Raw genomic sequence first — 19910 nt, forward strand, 5'->3', positions numbered from 1 at the left:
CTCCGCAGGGGTGAGAAGAGGCTGGGAGTTCGCTTTGAATTTGTTTCAGTCAGGCAGATTCCTGAAGGCCTTCGCGTTGCGTGCAAAAGAAGGCCGCGACCATATTTGTCAGCGCCACCCGAACATTGCGCGCCCCTCGTGTCGACGCAGGGCCGTGAAGCAGAGCCGCGGCAGAATTATTCTAGTCCAGTTGGCAAACACTGCTCGCTTAGCATGGACAAAGAAAAACTGGAAACCGACGCTGAAGGCCCGTGAGGTGACAAACGCTTCGCTTTGGGGAAACTGTCACACTACGAGCAGAGTTCTTCTGGCCATATGTGCTGCGCACCGCCTGTCCAAAAAAAGAGAGGCTCTCTCCACACAACGCTGGTGTCGTCACTGATATTCTTTCGGCGCTGCGAGGTATGCCTTGAAGCCTCACAACCATCACACCTTACATGACGCTATAGTCGGATACAGCTCAAGAACGAAGTGACAAATGCCCCTCAAAGGAGCCTCTCCAGCCAACGGCGTCGACAGATTCTCCCCAGCCCTTGACCAAGGCTCTTGGGCCTGCTAGCGCGAAATCCCAGGAGAGGGGTGGCAGATGAATGGAGAATAACCGCAGCTTAATCGGATTAACGGCGGCGTCACGAAAATCGGTCGACGCCATTGGATGGAGCGCCTCCTTCGAAGGGCATCTGCCCCTTCGTTCTCACGCTGTATCCGACTACAGCTGAGCTCATCCACACCCTAGGAAGAAGTGGCGTCACCACGGTTCCATCACCAATCGGCCCTCCGATTGGCGGCTGAGAGCGGTGGTTATGGGGCGAACATAATTAAAACACCGTGCCCGGCCACGATGAGTGCTTATGCAGTGCAGCGGACAGCGCCCCCTAAAATCCGCCCGGAGCTCCGCCTCTAGTTCAAATTAACGGGGCGCACGATACCCAACGCGGCCAGCCTCACGATCACGTTTCATTCGGGTCGCTCGACACAAGCGGCCGCCTGCTGAACTTCCGTCAAAGGCCTCCGCACCCGACACCGTCGCCCATTCCTCGGGACATTTCCGGACAGAAGCTGTCCCGCCGGCTGTCTACTAGCAGCACGCAGCAGCCAGTTGCATTTCCTCCGCGTCGGGAAAGACGAGACAAACCGAACCGCCGTCCTGCGAGCAAATCTCGTTTTTCTCGTCGGCGCCGACTTTCTCGATCCGGTCACGCCACCGACGCCGTCGTCCGGATGGGGGGAGCGACACCCCTCATCATCCGCCCCGCATCTCCAAGCGCGCATAATCTCAGAGTCGCACTGCACGGCGCGACCTTGCAGCACCGGCGGGGCGAAGGGAGAAAAAAAAAAAAACTGGACTGCGTTAGCGCGGCTGGTTCTACCAGTCCCTCGAGTGGCCTCCTCTATACCGCGGGGCGGAAAACACAATGGGGAACCCCGCGTGTGTACGGCCGCCCCATTGTTCGGGGCTGCGATTACCACCCGAGGAGGCCTCGCCGCGCAGAGTTCGATGTTGACGCTGCCGGCGAACGCGGTAGTACGACGGCGTATTCACTCGGCCCTCCCGTAGGTGTGCACACCTGCGCGACTTGCGAGGGTGAACGGCGAATCGCCGGTGACTATCTCGCCTGTTGAAGGGGCCCCGCGGGAGCACCACCGCAAGGGTCGATTCTATGAGCGCGGCTAGCACTACACGCAGCCGAAACGGAAGACGCAAGAACAGGAAAGGCCTGGCGGCACGAATGCTAGGCAGAATTGAGATGAATTCCGGGGATGCACAGAGTTCTTTCTTCACTTTTCATTTTCAAACTTGTTCAAGGAATGTTAAACATGTTAACCTGCCTCCCCCTATGCAATGCCTTCGGGCCCTCAAGGAGAAAATAAATTGGAGAGAAATTCGTTACACAAAAAAGGAACAACGGAATCTAGCTCCAAAGATTCGCTTCTCTTCTTGGTATTGTGTGCAGCCTCTTTCAAATATCAATTGGTTTCACGCTGTCGTTTTACGAAGAGATGGGGGCTCCCGCCTTCTGTTATTATTTACCTTGGGACCTCATGCTGCATTCTTCCGGCACACTATTACCGTGCAAGAAGAACTGAAAAATATTTTGATTTTGAGTTTTCCTGGTCTCTAACTGCATGTTAATACACACCACCTAGATTTTAGCGGGATGGCTGCGTCGAAACGATGCAATCTATAATGCTTTCTTTGCAATAACGGAGACGCAGACAGCTGAACTTCTACCACTGGTAGCTGAACTTCAATCCGCGAATACTACTACTAAGCCACTACCGCACTGCGCAGAGGCTGGGTCATTTAGAAATAAAATAATGAAACAGCTCACCCATGAAAAAGCATATGCGTGTCAGCTGTTCAACTGCATACGACGCAATGAGAGAGAACAACCGGCCCCACTGCGGGCTACGTTATGCGGTGAACCCTCGATTATAAGGCGGTCAAGTGTATACATAATATACCCATTAGCCTTTGCCGACAGCTTGGCAGCCGCCGCTATACGCTATGAGTGAGCGACGGCGCCAAAGGCCAGTCCCCTTCGGTGTGCCAAGAGCAGCAGCATCCCCCCCCCCCCCCCTTTTCCGGTACGAAGGAAGGGAGATAGGAAAGACGGGGAGTCACGAGCAGTGCTCCAGCGCACTGCGACGCGCATTCCCATCGGGCCACGTGCATGCCAGCGACGACCGGCCGCCCCACTACCCTCGTCCACTGGCCGCGGCTGTTGTTCGGTTTTGAAAACTTTCGCGAGTGCAGGCGAGCCTAGAGAGAAAGCCCGCGCAAGCAGAACGCCGACGAGGGAGGAGACGGAAGATGATCCCCAGGTACGCAGAGCGCTTTCCCTTCGCCGGCAGCGGAATGGCCATTCCGCACAGATGAGCCCGGAGCACACCGTGGCCCCGAGCAAAGGTAACACTCCACCCCCCTTCCTCCAGGCGGGGAGCGAGAGCGCGGTACTTCTCAAACGACATCTTGATGTTCTTCCCTGATGGAAAACGGAGGAGGGTTCCGAAAGTGACAGGAGAGCGCGGAATAATCAAGAAATGAAAGGAAAAAGAAAATGCGCCAAGTGCGACAAGGGGCGCCCTCGTCCCCTGAATGGGCCCCGACGCTCGCCATTTATTCCTCGGGCGTCGAGCGCGATGAAGACGCCACCGACTTCGCACTACACCGAGGGGGATAACGATCTCTCTCCACGAGGTAACAGACCTACACACTACCACTACGGCGCAGTCAGAGAGGCGGAGGGGAGAAATCTGGCAGCTGCCACCGCGACACGACCCGCGGGTAAGAAATGCAGCCGGTAGCGCCGGAATAGAGTGGTGCCTGCCCCGCGGCTTCCCAAGGTCGACACGGTTCGGTCCTCTCCTTGCACTTTTCATCGGGTTTTCTTCCCCCCCCCCCCCCCCCCCATTCGCGTTTCATCTTCCCTTCCTATCTGGGCACTTTCCCTTTGTGGCGAGCCGGCGGCAGCTGCCCAATCTCGCCGCCCCTCTTCCTCCACGCATCGCTGTCTGGCGGAGAAAAGAACTTTCGCTTCTGTTGCGGCCGCTTCATCTCGACCAACTTCCTCCCCCGCACTATCGCCGCGGCTAGCAACGCACCGTTAGCCAAGCAGGAATCGACGAGGGCTTCTTTCTGGAAACTACGATGAGATTCAGGAAGCGTGCAACACCGCTGCGCCGCCGGCACTGGCAGGGTCGATCGGGACTCAAAATAAAACCAGGCGTGCCGTCGGCAACAAATGGGCGGCGGCGTTTAATGTGTCACCACACGACACTCATAAAAAGGGCAGCCGTGCGGAAACTCCCAGCCAGCTTACGCTCGAGACAGGTAGCACTGAATTTACTCCCATAATGAACGCACTCGCATAACACTGAAGGCACCGCAAACTTCGCCTGTCAAAAAGTACAACTTTTTTTCCCCACCCTTCGCGTGATAAACGCAACCCTTTCGCTTGGTGTGCAGTCTGCTGACGGTGTTGGCCGTCTTTCTTGACGCCGAACCAGCTACGGAGTAGGGTGCCTCGAAACCACGACTGCAGCAGCACAGTGGCTGCTGCCAAAGGAGCGCTTTCTGCGACATTTGTGAACCAGAAGGGTAGCGGATCGGGCTGGTGAACCGTGAACTTGTGAACCGTGACACTCGAGAGACCAACGGCTTTAAACACTGACTTCGCGAAGGTATAGCGGCTGCACGTCTGTCCAATCAGCCCACGCACGGCAAAGAAAGACACTGCCGCTACCGCCTCACTTGAAAACATAGCGGAAACGCCACGAAGGAATGGGCAGACCACCGACTCGGGGCGACGCAAAGCGAAACCCGCGACAAAAAAAGGATGGAAAGAGGGAGAACAGAACAGGGCTCCAGCTGCGTACGCGTGCTATCGGCCACTAAAGTTGCTGGACGCGAGCGTTGGGGAATAGAAATCGTGCTGAAGCAGTCATACAAGCCAAGCGCCTGAAATGTCTGTTGGTATGTGGTAACGTCTACGCGCCGTCAGCTGGCAACATTACCAGACGGTTGGGTCGAGAGACAGGGTAACAATGATTTCTTCTTATTTTTTTTTTTTTTCAGAGCACGCGCATCCCGTAAACTTTCGTGGCCAATAGCACACTACGAGATAACGTCCGGCTGGCATCAAGGCCTAGGGTCCCGCTCGGAAGCACGTGCACAGGCCTAGCTAGCAGCGGGAGAGGAAGGAGATAGGGCAGAGAAGAAAAGAAAGATGGAGCCAGTCTCGCATCCGCGGCGGGAAGCAGGGCTGGCTGGCGCAAGGTGAAGGCGAAGGAAACCACACCGGGGAGCGGCGCCGTCCCCGGCGGACACGCATCGGCGCCCAGGAAAGACGATACACCGTCCGAAGCCGGCCGGTATCTCGCCCCGACCAACCTCTGCAGGCCGCGACAACGAGCGCGGGGAAGGGGAAGCGATGCGTGCGGTGTGTACCAAGCGGCGGCCTCACTTTCATCCCTCCTGCCACCGATAACTCTCTTTATTTTATTACTCTTTCACCCTTTCTCCCGCTTTCTGCGAAATGGACATCGGCCACCGACGGCGAAATTTCCGCTCCCAAACAGAAACATAGGGGCTGTAATGTGTCCCAGATGCACCCCTCTGGGACCCGGTGCCTCTGCACACAGTAGCATGCGGCGCCCACGACCGATATTCAGTGGACATTTACAATGGCCAGAACAGTGCTTTAGCTTTAACGCTAGGTCTCCCGTTCTGCACAAAATCCAGCCTCGTCGTCGGCACTGCCAGGGAGAAATCCCCGGAGAAGCAACCTAGGTCACGTCACATTGTGGCGTCATCACAACCTGCCCACCGGATTGTGAACCAAGTGACCGCCGTGACATCAATGACTGGTGGGGAGAGGTTGCTCGGGAGGGGCAAGTTGGGTTGAACAGGCCCTACAGGTGGCAGCACCTGCCATAGCAGGGCAGTGGCGCATCGCTTAACCGCTGCACTACTGCGCCAGCAATGGTATTGGGACTCCCAGGGTTGTGTGAACGTAAAGTGTAGAGTGACCAATTACGCATATATAGGCATTATAACATTAACGTTACCGCGTCATTCCGTTCAATTTTTTCGCTTAGCACGGTTAACTACTCGGGCTACGAGGGACGCCGTAGTGGAGGGCTCCGGAGAATTTCGACCACCCGGGGTTCTTTAACGACCACTGACGTCGAACAGTACACGGGCCTCTAGCAATTCGCCTCCATCGAAATTCGACGGCCGCGATCGAACCCGCGTCTTTCGGGTCAGCAGCCGTGCTCAGGAGGGTACCTCAGTTTTTCGATCTTCAAAACTGGATCATCGGACGCAGCGACAACAAAATGAGAAGCATGCGCGATAAGCGCATGTTATTCCATGCGCCTCTCCGCTGTTGCGGTCTCTTTTCAAGGCGATTGTTCGAGCGAAAAACGCCATAGGAACCACAGCAAAAAAAAAAAAGAGAAAAAAGAAACTGCCCACTAGCCACAGCCACATACTGATCCCTGGCGGACGCCGATATGAGCGCTTCTGCAGACTGTCCAGGTCATGCCTAGCTGCCCCATACAGTAGTACCATTAAGGGACACGATCGAACTATCACCTGGGACGGGGATGCAACACGTCGGGAAGTGCCCATAAATCCAAATGTCAGTGTAACGCAACGTCAGGACAAACGTGCAGCTCTACTTCTCCTGGTTCCCGGGGAGGTCTCACAACGCTTGGAGCACCTGATTAAAGAAAATAAGGCGCAGCAGCCCGGAGAGCAGTAAAGTGGCATAAAACGCAAACTATACGGAACATCCGCGCAGACACGTTCCCCATTTGCCCACCAGCTGCAGGCCGGCTATATTATATATTACACGTGCCACCGGATGCCAGACGAGACATGTCGGCGGGCAACAGGCGCGTACGCTAATATTACGACATGGGACTCGCCCCGCACAGGTGCAGCGAAACGAGCGCCGATGTGACACTACGCAAATGCCAGCGCATGCACCAATCCTCCGGAAGTGCGTATCCCCACTCCGCACAGTGAGTAACGTTTACGGAACAATAGGATCTCGAACGGACCACCATGTCAGCGTGCAATGACAGCAGTGCATTATCGAGCTGCATGCTGACGCAAAAAGAAAAAAAACCCTCGTAGCAAACCCTTCTTCTCCGTAGAACGGTGGCGATTTGTTCCCAACACAAATTGGAAACAGCCGTGCACCACCCTAGCTAGCGTCAACGTCCCGCGAAGGTTCAACACAAGCGCTGTCTTTGTTCGCAGCGACGGCGCTCGACTGAGGCGCCAATCAACGCTTCGACACGCGTTGAACGACCTGCGAGGAAGGACCGACCCTTCATCGGCCCAGCGTGCCGCCGGACGCGGGTAGTAATTACAACACAGTAGCCGCGCGGAAGTCTCCGCTTAAAGAATGCGCCGTTATATCTCGAAGGCAAGGCTCGTCGCGCCATCAGCTGGCTGACTCCCCAACGCGATGTTCAGGCGGTCAGACGGCGTCGACGCGATAAGCGCACCATGCGGCCGAGCCCACTTGCGCAGATACCCGACAAGCCTCAGTCCGGCTGTTTCCACTAGCCCGTCTGCGAAGTGTGTAGATAATAATAACAATACTCTCCGCCACAGTGGTATGGGGGAGGCAGGGAGAAAGGGCCGAGCGATCGGCTGGACGACCGCCCGCGGGGAAAAAGAAAACGGACCGAGAAATGACGAGGTCTCAGTGAACTCCAACAAAGGAGCTAGCTCCAGGCGAAACTCATCGCTGGCTGCAAAGCGAGGACAACGACCGGTACCGTAGGCATAGCCAGTTTCGTACAAAGGTCCTACAAGAGGTAGTACAATTTGAAATTGGTCACGAGGAAAGCAAAGGCGCAGGAGCGGTCTCAACGGCGCCGTAGTGGACGGCTCGCGATTATTCAACATACAATCGCGCATCGCATGGGCGTATCTGCATTCAGCATCCAACGAAGCGCGCCCACCGTGGCAGGATGCAAGATAGATACTGCATGTCGCCCGCAAAATCCTTCGCGTGCTCGATTACCGTTGCCGCAGGTGCAAGAGGAGACGATACGCGAGCGCGTCCACTCACCGGCGGCGGCGCGTTGTGGGGCTTCCAGGCGAAGTACCGTCCGGCCGCCGAGGAGGCGAGCACTCCGCGCAGCAGCAACGAGGAGCCCGACGAGGCCGGCACGGGGCCGTCGGCAGCCGGAGAGGCAGGCGCCGAGCCCCCGCGGTGGTGGCTGTCGCCGGCGGAGAGGCCGCTCAGCGGCGGCATGGGCGCCATGGAACCGCCACCGCCGCGCGCCTCGCGCGCCCGGCCCAGGGCGCGAACTCCCGGGGGACGCCAACCGCGAGGGCCGGCCGCCAAGGACCACGACTCGGCGACGCGCACCGCCACTATAATACCGACCACACCACGTGCGCCGACCAAACGCGGAGGCAATCAGCCGGTGAGAGCACTCGTCCCGTGAGAGGCTGCCACACCAGGACGGCTCGTCCGCGAGGTTGTGGCGGGCACCGCCGTCAATGACGCTGTATCCAACACAGATGCTTGCCCGCGGCGGCTACGCACGCAAGTGGTACGGCTCTTGGTTTGGCCAGTCAACGTGAGGGGTAATCTTGCGATGGCGAGTGGCGCTAAGTCGCTTCGACAAACAATGACCGCCGAAGTATCCACAAACGTAGACGCGTTGTCAGCACTGCACTCCAAACCAGGTGCGAAGGAGGAGAACGCCCTCGAAGCGGCTCAGTATTCACGGAACGAACACAGGAACCGTCACGCGGTCCACCCAATGGCAAGCACGAGAAATCCGAAACACACTACGGCCGGGCGCGTCGGCGCGAGCACAGTCGTCTCGACGAGATCCACTTCCTGCAGGCACTCCCCTTCCGACCGGCTTCTCGCCACACAAGGCCAGCACCACTGGTCAACCACTAGTCACACAAACTTCCACGGTTCAACGGGCCGTTCCTCTGGGCGCGCGGAGTGGCTGCAGACGGGCGACGCGCGAGAGGTATCCGAGCAGGAGGAGACACAGAACTGCGGCCGGTCCAGTCGCAAGGTGGACGGCGGCTTCGCAGAAACGACGATGCGAGCGAGCAGCAGCAGTCAGCTGTCGGGCGCAGCTGTCCCGCCGGGGCGCGCGGCAACGCGGCCCGTGTTTACATCGCGACGCGACCGCCCGGAGAAGGCTTCCGCAACACGGCCGACTCTCGCAGCGCGGTTCAACGCACCACGCCGACGCGGTCGCAGGCGCTCGACTGCGGGCCTGGCGCGCCCAGTCCGCCACGACAGGTTTCCCTCCCCTCCTACCTCCTCCGTCGCAACACCAGGGGGGAGCGAGACCAACACCGACCGACCCTACGGAAGAAGAGGGGGAAGCGACGTCCAACGGGACCTGAAGCTTCGCCGGCGTCCTGAGCGAGGGCGCCACCGAGCGGAGCACCCGCTCCGGCAAGAGCGAGAGAGAGCGCTCTGCGCATTCTTTCGGGGAGAAAGTGGCACCGCCTGTCGGCAGGGGAACAAACGCGACCACGTGCTCCGAGGAGAAACAAAACGAGAGCGCTCGGGGATGAGCAAACGCGGTAAAACGTGAGCCTCTGCGAACAGACCTGTGCGCGGTGTAAGCGTCGACACTGAAATCCTAGCACCAACATAGAACCAATCAGAACAATGCATTTAGAAGAAACGCAGGGTAGATTTCAATTAGGCAGTAATTAATTACTGATTACCATCCACCTCAGTGCAGCCTTGCGGCTACAAAGGAAACAGCTTCGCAGTTGGAGAAAAACTCGTCTTGGTCTTGAGACCCCCTGACCAGACCCCAGCCGGACCCGGTCCTGGCCCGACGATCACGATGCAAGCACCAGGACGAATTTTTCTTGAACTGCGAAACTTCTGAAGTAACTATTTCCCTAATAGTCATACCGCTGCAATGAGTCGTTACAGCCGAAACTACTTATAACGAAACGATTTTCAACAAAATAATGGACATAACGAAGCAATGACGATTCTCCCTTGGAAGCTCGGTCAACACGGGGTATAACGAAGTTGTGGCTACAACCAAGTGATCGCCGGGCCCCTTCAACTTCGTTATAACGAGGTTCAACTGCACATTAGTTAACAGAATTAGCTACTACGGCCACTCGCAACCGGCTTCATAATTCCAGTGCACGAGAGAGCGGGACAGTCGGTAAGTGTTTTGATCCCTCATGAATGAGCGCCCACCATCCTCAAACCATTGACTGCTCCTTCCGGATGTAGTTTTTGACTAGCTATAGTATTACGCTCCATCAAACACGGAGCAGAGTAAAAAAAAAAGGAAAAAATGGAAATTTGTTAACCTACTAGCCCCAATAAAACTAAATCACCCTACTCCGCCCACTTAAAATACATATATTCTGAATCTGAATGCAGTTGCGACCTCCTCAAATTTAATCTTGTGTCAGCATGTTGCTGACGAAATACATACCGAAGAAACACATTCCTTCGAATCGTCGCTGTGACAGCGTCGACCCTCGGACGAAACGCACTTTCTCCGAATTGGTAGCCAGAGGAATGCAGACTCCCACGAGAGCTCACCGCACCTGGACATGCCAGAGAGACCCCGCCGACTCTCCCTACCCCCCCCCCCCCCCCCCGCTTCGAAGGGAGAGGAAAAGACACGTGACCTAAGGGAGAAAAAGGACAGACTACACGGACAGCGAGGGGAATCGACACCGAGTGGACGCATCAGCAACAGCTCAGTTCGCACAGGCGCGATCTTCATCGAAAGCGTGGAATGAGATCTTTATAAATTTTCTTACAGCGACCTCAATAAATTAGTTTTTTAATATCCATTGAGTGTCAGCTAACACTTGCAATGTATGATAAGCCTGATGGGTAATTTAAAAGCCAAAAACGGGTGGTATGACTCCAGTTATCTCCATTAAAATGCCCATTCAGGGCATATTACATAAGATATGAGTTGCACACTGATCAATAATAATAATACAAATCATTGCTTCCGATACATATGCAGATAGCCCCTAGAGATGCAGATGGGCACGAGATGGGCGATGCCGTAGGGAAAGGAATTCGTCCTCAACAATTTGGGGGAAACAGGAACTAGAAATTGCTGCCTGTAGACGCTGCACTAGTCTACCCCTAAAGCTGTAGTGTTCAGCCGCTGAACACACTCGTCAGAGTAGATTCCCAAAACCACTCAAGGCAGGCATACTGCTGCCCCACTGTAATTGCCACGTAAAACAAACTAACCCGTTCCCTGACCTTCATGTGAGCTTTGCAACGGTCACACGTAGCGTTCTAGGATATAACAGGTGAGAAAAGGAGAAGGCGAGAAGAAAGAGATCAACTCGTCCCTTAACTTTCGAGTGCCGTAATTACGCCACTCATCTGAAGAAGAGGGATCGCTGATTCGAATTGACGTCAGCGTGGTTTTTTCCCCAAGGGGCAACGCAACGTGGAAACCAGCCTGAGCAGCCTACCGCTACCGAGCGTGGCGCCAGGAATTTCGAAGGAAGAGCGCCGAGCCCCAATGCGCGCGTCCCGCGAAGTTCGTCCTCGCCGCACGGCGCGCAAGCTGTGCCGTGCGGCAGTTTCCACGAACGCCGGGCTCCTGGAACGACAGCTTGCCGCGGCGCGATGCAGCGTTCTTAGGTCATGAGCAGGGCCAAGGCGTTCGATGCAAATTGCAGTATTAGCTACTCGACACAATCTCGGTAGTCGTGGCGCGCTACATTATCACTCCAACTTGAGCTTTTCGCTCAACTTTGATGTTGATTTGTCTTCTATAATTGCAATCACCTGTGCTCTGTGAGTAACTTTCCTTTCTTGTTCGCTCAATGAATGTAATGACTTGCGCTTAATCTTCGACGTCTCTATTCGACAGAACACAATCATTGTTGTTGTCTTGCATCGTGGATCAGTCCTCATTCGCAACGCTGAACATAAACCAGCTCACGCTGGGCGTCAAAGTCCAACCCTTTTGCCTCCAGAACCGTCAAACTAATAATAATAATATTATTAATAATAATAATAATAATAATAATAATAATAATATACGTACCGTAGTGTTGCACAAGGAAACTAGATATTCCAATAACAGAGCAGGACTGTTTAGTATACTGTATAGTTGTGATATTCCGTGTGTGCTACGAGGATCCACGTTCGACGGCGCGGCGTAGACGGAGACCCGTGACAGCGGCATCATCAATTACCCAGCCATGCTCTTTGAGTGACGACCAGAAAAACCGGACCCGCCGCCGCCCCGGGGAAACAGGCTTTATCCTCCCCAATTTCCGGTTACATTCCAGGACAAGGGAGCTGTCAGCGGGCCAGAGCGCGCCGTACCACAGCCGACGCTATGCGATACCGCGAAGACGACATTCTTTCCCTCCCCCCCCCCCCCCCTTTGTCGTGGGCTATCGCCGGGAAGGCACCCACAGCTTCCCAGAAGGGCCGCGACGGACACCTGTCATGGCGGACAGGCAGTACTCGCCAAGAATGTGGAAAGACAGGCGCTAGTGAATTAGCTCCGAAGAGAGAGCCTGTGTATACTCTCACTTGAGAGAGAGTGGTGGCGTTTTTGTTGTTTATTTAGTTTGTATTGTTAACAGACTCTGGGTTCGAGGCTAAGCCCAACCCAAAGGGGTGGTCCCCATCTCGCATGTTATTTTGGATTGGAGAATTGATGCTTTGGGCGGGCCACTGGAAATGACCGCCCTTAGTCCTTTGTTAATCAAGTGCTTAAAAGCACATGTAAACGGATGCAGTCCAGTCTGAGCTGGGGCTCCATGCTTAGCATGTAATGTGATGCTACTTAGGCACTAACCTGCCCGGTCGATGAGTAAAGTAGTGCAAAGTTTGTTCTTTTGTAAATTCAGTTCTGTTTTTTCCAGTTTAACTCTCTGTATATGTATGTTGTAAAATTATGCTCTGCTGTCATCATCTACAAGCTCGCCTCCTGTTCATCTTCCAAGCCGAACGACACTAGAGGAAGGGTTTGTGAACCATCCTCGAAGAAACGGACGACTATCGAAATTCTACTGCAAGCACGCTCAGGACGACATCGTTCGCCAAGAGGGCCTTCAGCGCCGAAGCCCGTCGGCGTGCAGCTTCTGCCAGCAACCGCTCGAGCCCAACTCCGGAGCCACTCCATCGCCCCCATGAAGTCGTCGGCACGTAAGCTCGGACGCCCCAGCCTCTGATGTATAACCTTAATCATGTGTAATTATTGAATATACCTGTTTGTTTAAACTGAGCCATACGGTGTCTCTTTGCCTCTCCGTCCCGTGTGGACCTGCGCATTATGGGGGTCATCACACTGGTGTCAGAAGTGGGGTCTCAAAAGCAAATGTCCTCTGAATGCTGCGACATTCATGACTTCAAAATTGTAATCAAAAGGGAATCACGGGACTGATTGTGGGACTTTTACCCCCATTTGAGAGGCTTGAGGCAACGGAGGGCTTGAAAAAAAAAATGACTATCTGAGGGAGCTCCCACTCCACAGCCGTCGCTCGGAGCAAGCATGCTGGCATTAGGAAGCGTCATTCCGACGTTTACGGGAGATAAGACAGGGGTTCCAATCTGCGATTTCTTTTCCATGCTAGAAGAGATTGGGAAAATGGGGGGATGGTCCGATGCTCAAATGCTGGGAATGGCGAGGTGTAAGATGGCAGGAGCTGCTCATGATTTTGCATGGCGAGACGAAAAAGTAAAATCCACAAAATCATTTGCGGAATTTAAGAAGCTCGCGTTTGAGCATTTTGACACTGAACCACGTCACGTGCGAGTACAGAGGTTCCGTGACGCCGGACAGATGGTAGGGGAGGACGTGCGAACGTTTGCGTCGCGGCTTCAGCGCTTAGCGCGCGATACGTTAAGCAGGGAGGAGGAAGGAGACCAGCTTAAGAAGAAATACGCGGAGGATATACTTAAAGAGGAAATGACCGCTTTGTTCGTGGCTGGTCTGCAAGACCCCGTGCGCCGGTTCGTGCTCTCGCGCAAGCCGAGCAATTTCGACCAAGCCGTGGAGGCCGCATTGGATGAGGAACAAAATGAGGCGTTAACGACAGCCGCAGCGAGAGTACGCGTCATAGAGAGAGCGGTGCTCAACCCTGAGGTTGCTCTCTTGACAGAGCGGTTAGATCGCTTAGAACAGCTGCTATCTCAGCAGGTAGAATGCCAGGTTGAAGCGCGCGCTCAACAGCGCCCATTCGCTGGAAACCGGAGACCGCCACAAAGCTACAGGCGCGGTATGCGAGATTTTGAAGAAATCGTATGCTTCGCTTGCCAGGGTCGCGGACACATCGCCAGGCTCTGCGAAAACGTGCGCCGTGGGGAGCCACAAAGAGAAGCAGGCGAGACACGCCCTAAGCAAGCCTACAGCGGGGCTCCAGATACCGAGTCAAAAAACTAGTTAGTCCTCCCCAGCCTGAGGAGCGTGGGGAGGGAGCAGTAGATGATGAGGTGGTGGTAGTTTGTGTGGCCGACGAGGCATGCCCTGTTGTGCGTTGCAAGTTAAATGGTTGTTGTATGGAATTGTTGATAGATACGGGGTCAATGGTGACATTGCTTAAGAAGAGCAGTTTTAACACGCTTCGAAGGAAGGGGGACCGCGAGGTGTTGGAAGCGTCTGGTGGTATGGCAACCAAATTTGTAAGCATAACGGGGGATCCTCTTGGCATAAGTGGACTCTACCGGTTACACTTCTCTCTCGGCGGAATTGCATTGGAGCACCCCTGCTACGTATGCCCGGACACGGTGTCTCTGCCAAACGGAGTGTCAGGTATATTAGGGCAGGATTTTTTTAGAAAAGGGAAGGTAGTAGTCTCATTCTCTGAGGAAGAGGTTAATGCGGGCGGCTCAAAAGTTCCGTTTTTGAACAGGAGAGGGGCTGAGATTCGCATTACCGATATTGACACCCGTCAAACAGTGGGATCATTGGAGAAGGTATATTCGCGGGTTGCCGTCCGGCTGGTCGAGGAGGCGGTCGTCCTTCCTTGGTCGGAGCACATTTTGTACGCGTTTGTGCCTTCAGATGTAGAGAGCGGCGCCGTGGGAGTGCTTGAGCCGGTCGACTCTCTCAGCAATGGCCTGAAGGCAGCCGCGTGCCTCGTGACAGTTAATGACGCCCACAGAGTGCCCCTACGGGTGGTTAACTGTAGCCAGCAGCCACTGAGCCTTCCCAAGAACAAAACATTGGCTTTCTTCACCTCTGCGATAGAGCAACGTGAGCCCACCGATACGGTACTCGCAACTGTAGAGCATGCTAGTCCTTCGGCTGCTCCAAAGGTGTCGTTCGATCTTTCTCACGTAAAATCCAGGGAGAGGGAGGCTCTGGCTGGTTTGCTGAACGACTACTCGGAGGTATTCGCCGCGTCCAACCTGGATTTGGGCTGCTGTGGCGTTATAAAGCACAGGATAGAAACCGGCACTTCATCGCCCGTTTACCAGCGTGCGTACAGGATTCCTTACTCCCAACGTGAGGAGATGGAGCGGCAGGTGCAGGACCTGATTGATCGCGGCATTGTCGAACACTCAAAGTCACCCTGGGGAGCACCAGCACTATTGGTGGAAAAGCCAGATGGCTCGTATCGATTGGTAGTGGACTACCGCAAACTAAATGCCGTAACTCGCATCGATCCATACCCCATCCCCAATATACAGGAGACGCTTTCTCAGCTGGGCTCTGCCAGGTACTTCACGGTAGTGGACATGGCGGCGGGATTCTGGCAGATAGCAATGGATCCGGCAGATGCCGAGAAAACGGCATTCAACACGCCCTCAGGGCACTATGAATGGAAAAGAATGCCGATGGGTCTGGCCAACAGCCCTGCTGTCTGGCAGAGAACCGCTGATGTTATCCTGGCAGGTCTTCTGGGGAGGCTGTGCTTCGTGTATATGGATGACATTATCATATACAGTGACAGTTTTGAGAACCATTTGCGCGATATTGAGCAGGTTTTGGTGCGACTAAGAGCAGCGGGTCTCAAACTGAAGCCCTCTAAGTGCCAATTCCTCAAAAACGAGGTGAAATACCTCGGGCACGTTGTTTCAGCTGACGGCGTGCGACCGGACCCTGAGAAACTAAGGTGTGTCTCGGATTTTCCATCCCCGACTAGAGTCCGCCAGGTCCGGCAGTTTCTCGGCCTGATCGGTTACTACCGAAGGCACATAGAGGAGTTCGCCAAGCTCGCTAAGCCGCTCACCGCCTTAACAGCCAAAAATGTCGCCTTTCGTTGGGACGAAAACGCGGAGAATGCTTTTGGGGCCCTGAAAAGGAAGCTAATGAGTGCACCGCTGTTACGCCACCCGGATTTTAGTTTGCCCTTCGTTATGGCCACAGATGCGTCAAAGTTCGCAGTTGGTGCCGTGCTATCTCAGGTTATCGAGGGCAAAGAACATCCCGTTGCTTTTGCTAGCCGACAGTTGAGCCCCACAGAGCAAAAGTACGGAGCTACGGAAAGGGAGTGCCTCGCCGTTGTCTGGGCAGTAAAGCACTTCAGATGCTACCTTTACGGCCGCAAATTCAAGCTAGTCACAGACTGCCATCCTCTGAAATGGGTGATGAGTGTCAGGGACCCTAGCTCGCGACTCGCTAGATGGAATCTACACCTGCAGGAATACTGCTTTGAAGTTGAGCACAAGTCAGGAAAGACACATCTGAATGCTGATGCACTCAGCCGCACAGCTGCCGTGGCAGCTATAGAAGAGTTTGTCCCCGTAGTCGACCCCGCCGAATTACGCACAGAGCAGTGCAAAGATCCTGACCTGAAGCGAATAATCGAAAGCTTAGAGGGCGCACCGTCTCATCCCGAACAGCTAGGTTATTTCATTGACAAAGACGGCACCCTGTGTCGGCGCACGAGGCCAACCAGGAAAGGGAGACCAGAGAATGCCGCTTCGGAGAGAGTCGTCATACCTCGGTCGTGGACAGAAAGGGTTTTTCGCGCGTTTCACGATGCGCCATGCGCCGGTCATTTTGGCGTAGCGAAGACACGCAGGCGTGTGGAGCGTTTGTACTTTTGGAGTGGCATGCGACAGGATGTTAGAGACTACTGTGCGAAGTGTCATTCCTGTCTCGAAAGAAAAACACCCAAGGGACGAAGACCAGCTCCGATTCAGCCGTTCCCTGAGGTTTCGGCTCCCTTCGACGGACAGGTATGGACATAATGGGCCCATTGCCCACGACCACTTCCGGAAACAAGTACATTTTAGTATTTGTAGACCACCTTTCAAAATACGCGGAAGCGGTAGCACTCCCAGATCAGAAGGCAGACACGGTTGCAAGAGCATTTGTCGAACAGATCGTGCTCCGACATGGACCCCCGAGGCAACTCTTGACAGATCGGGGAACGAACTTCGTGTCGCAGCTAATGAGGAGAGTTTGCGAGCTGCTTAAGATCGCTAAGAAGCAGACAACACCGTACCATCCGGCTTGCAACGGCGCGGTGGAGCGACTGAACCAAACCGTGGCCGGGTTCCTGTCGCATTTTGTTTCGCGCGACCAGCGGGACTGGGACTTGTGGCTCCCGTATGCAATGTTTGCCTACAATTCCGCAGCACACGAGAGCACGGGCGAATCGCCATTCTTTCTTCTCTACGGCCGAGACCCGGACCAGCCTGGTGAAGTGCCAGAGGGCCCCCGTCGTGTCCCATACGCTTCACTGGACGACTATAAGGTTGAGCTAGAATCGCGCTTGCAAGTGGCGAGGGACATCGCAAAGGAGTCCTTAAAGAAAGCGGCGAAGCGCAGGAAGGAGGTGCACGATCGCAGTGCTAGAGACGCGCCGTTTGATGTGGGGGACAGCGTGTACATTGAAAACTGCCAAAGGCAGATTGGGCTAGCTCGTAAGTTCCAGACGAAGTGGAGAGGACCGTGCGAGGTTGTCGAGAAGCTTTCTCCGGTACACTTCAGAGTCCGAGACGTGAACCGGCGTTTGATAAGGATACACGCAAATCGCCTCAAGTCGGCACCGGTTCAGTATTCACGAAATGAGGAAAGGGAAAGCGCGGATTTTGATGGGGACAGAAGTGAAGCGGAGCGCGCAGATAGTTCGCAAGAAACGCCCTCTCCTGCATTTGTTCGGCAGGCGCCCGAGGTGACGGCCGGAATGCCACCGGATTTACTTCATGCATTGCTAGAAGAAGCGCGCGAGGTTGCCGCGCAGATAACGCCAGGAGAGGCTCCTGCCACGAGCCCTCGCGAGTCCCAAAGCAGACAAAGGGGCACAGACTTACTTAGTATGACTCATGAAGGCCGATATCCGCTGCGAAATCGGAAAGCTAAGTCGGACTAATGGTATAAACAGAGCGGAGTTGTGAACTGGTTAGAATTGTGTAATGCCGTAGCTCATAACATTGCTATGTGCTTATGTGTTAAGTTATCGGAGTTGGTAGTTAAACCTTTCTGTCATTAAGTAACACCTGCACAGGAGAGCATGCGGAGCGCATGCAGAACCTGCCCTACTTCCTTTCGTTATCTATATTTTTGTCTGTGCCGTGATCGTGCTAGAAGTGGGAGCTCCTTTGTAACTGTGGTAAATTTATTTCGTCCAGTTTGGACTAGAAAGGAGAGGCTTGGGTGCTGAGTTTCATGTTTATCTGTAAAAGAAGATCAGAGCTGCCCCTGGAGACGCCAGTATTGACAGCGGAGGCATATGGTGTTGTGCAGTGGTGTTGAGTGCAGCGAAAAGTGTTTTGTCGGACGCACTGTGCGAGGCGATTCAGAAAGACAAGGGGAGCTGCGTGGACTCAAATGTTCGGAGAACATTCTTCTGGAGGGTGAGCGAGTGTGACATTCCGTGTGTGCTACGAGGATCCACGTTCGACGGCGCGGCGTAGACGGAGACCCGTGACAGCGGCATCATCAATTACCCAGCCATGCTCTTTGAGTGACGACCAGAAAAACCGGACCCGCCGCCGCCCCGGGGAAACAGGCTTTATCCTCCCCAATTTCCGGTTACATTCCAGGACAAGGGAGCTGTCAGCGGGCCAGAGCGCGCCGTACCACAGCCGACGCTATGCGATACCGCGAAGACGACATTCTTTCCCTCCCCCCCCCCCCCCCCCCCCTTTGTCGTGGGCTATCGCCGGGAAGGCACCCACAGCTTCCCAGAAGGGCCGCGACGGACACCTGTCATGGCGGACAGGCAGTACTCGCCAAGAATGTGGAAAGACAGGCGCTAGTGAATTAGCTCCGAAGAGAGAGCCTGTGTATACTCTCACTTGAGAGAGAGTGGTGGCGTTTTTGTTGTTTATTTAGTTTGTATTGTTAACAGACTCTGGGTTCGAGGCTAAGCCCAACCCAAAGGGGTGGTCCCCATCTCGCATGTTATTTTGGATTGGAGAATTGATGCTTTGGGCGGGCCACTGGAAATGACCGCCCTTAGTCCTTTGTTAATCAAGTGCTTAAAAGCACATGTAAACGGATGCAGTCCAGTCTGAGCTGGGGCTCCATGCTTAGCATGTAATGTGATGCTACTTAGGCACTAACCTGCCCGGTCGATGAGTAAAGTAGTGCAAAGTTTGTTCTTTTGTAAATTCAGTTCTGTTTTTTCCAGTTTAACTCTCTGTATATGTATGTTGTAAAATTATGCTCTGCTGTCATCATCTACAAGCTCGCCTCCTGTTCATCTTCCAAGCCGAACGACACTAGAGGAAGGGTTTGTGAACCATCCTCGAAGAAACGGACGACTATCGAAATTCTACTGCAAGCACGCTCAGGACGACATCGTTCGCCAAGAGGGCCTTCAGCGCCGAAGCCCGTCGGCGTGCAGCTTCTGCCAGCAACCGCTCGAGCCCAACTCCGGAGCCACTCCATCGCCCCCATGAAGTCGTCGGCACGTAAGCTCGGACGCCCCAGCCTCTGATGTATAACCTTAATCATGTGTAATTATTGAATATACCTGTTTGTTTAAACTGAGCCATACGGTGTCTCTTTGCCTCTCCGTCCCGTGTGGACCTGCGCATTATGGGGGTCATCACATAGTTAAGCTCGTACTGATGTTTACAATGAGGACTGTCTCTCAAACGCCTCCGACGAAAAGCCTTTATACGCCTTTATAGCAGCGCATGGAGACGGGACATACCGAAGAGGCGATGTGCCTTTTCTTCTGCCCCGCTTCTACACAGTTTTTTTTTTCATCGTTATCTCGTATCATCAATTAGCCCAGATACGAACTTATGTCAGGGAGAAAGCGCCAATGCCCAAATGGACTTCCGTTACCACAAATGCAATCTGCACTTAAACCGAAGCACGGACAATTAATAGCCTGTACAATTTCCTCCACAAATAAAAGCCTTCGAGTTGGTATCCGAGAAAAATCCAAGTTGCCGTTTCCAGTGCGTTTTCGCTGCAAGAACTCACGAATAACAGTTTTATAAAGCTCATATTTCACG

The 19910-nt window shown here is 54.3% G+C and overlaps 1 protein-coding gene across 4 annotated transcripts in view; it reads right to left on the reverse strand.

Moving 5' to 3' along the window:
• ssh (Protein phosphatase Slingshot) overlaps positions 1-19910 on the reverse strand; it is a 264185-nt gene that overhangs the window by 224160 nt on the left and 20115 nt on the right. For 2 of the 4 annotated variants that reach the window (XM_077655063.1, XM_077655061.1), the window contains exon 1: positions 7596-8769. The exons of the other annotated variants lie outside the window; for them this stretch is intronic. In XM_077655063.1, coding sequence (XP_077511189.1) covers positions 7596-7790 — 195 coding nt within the window. In that variant the 5' untranslated portion in view covers positions 7791-8769. Of the gene's footprint in view, positions 1-7595; positions 8770-19910 lie in introns of those variants that run through there. 4 annotated transcript variants of the gene reach the window in all.

The sequence above is a fragment of the Amblyomma americanum genome, chromosome 2 (assembly GCF_052857255.1).
Source record: "Amblyomma americanum isolate KBUSLIRL-KWMA chromosome 2, ASM5285725v1, whole genome shotgun sequence".
Classification (NCBI taxonomy): Eukaryota; Metazoa; Arthropoda; class Arachnida; order Ixodida; family Ixodidae; genus Amblyomma; species Amblyomma americanum.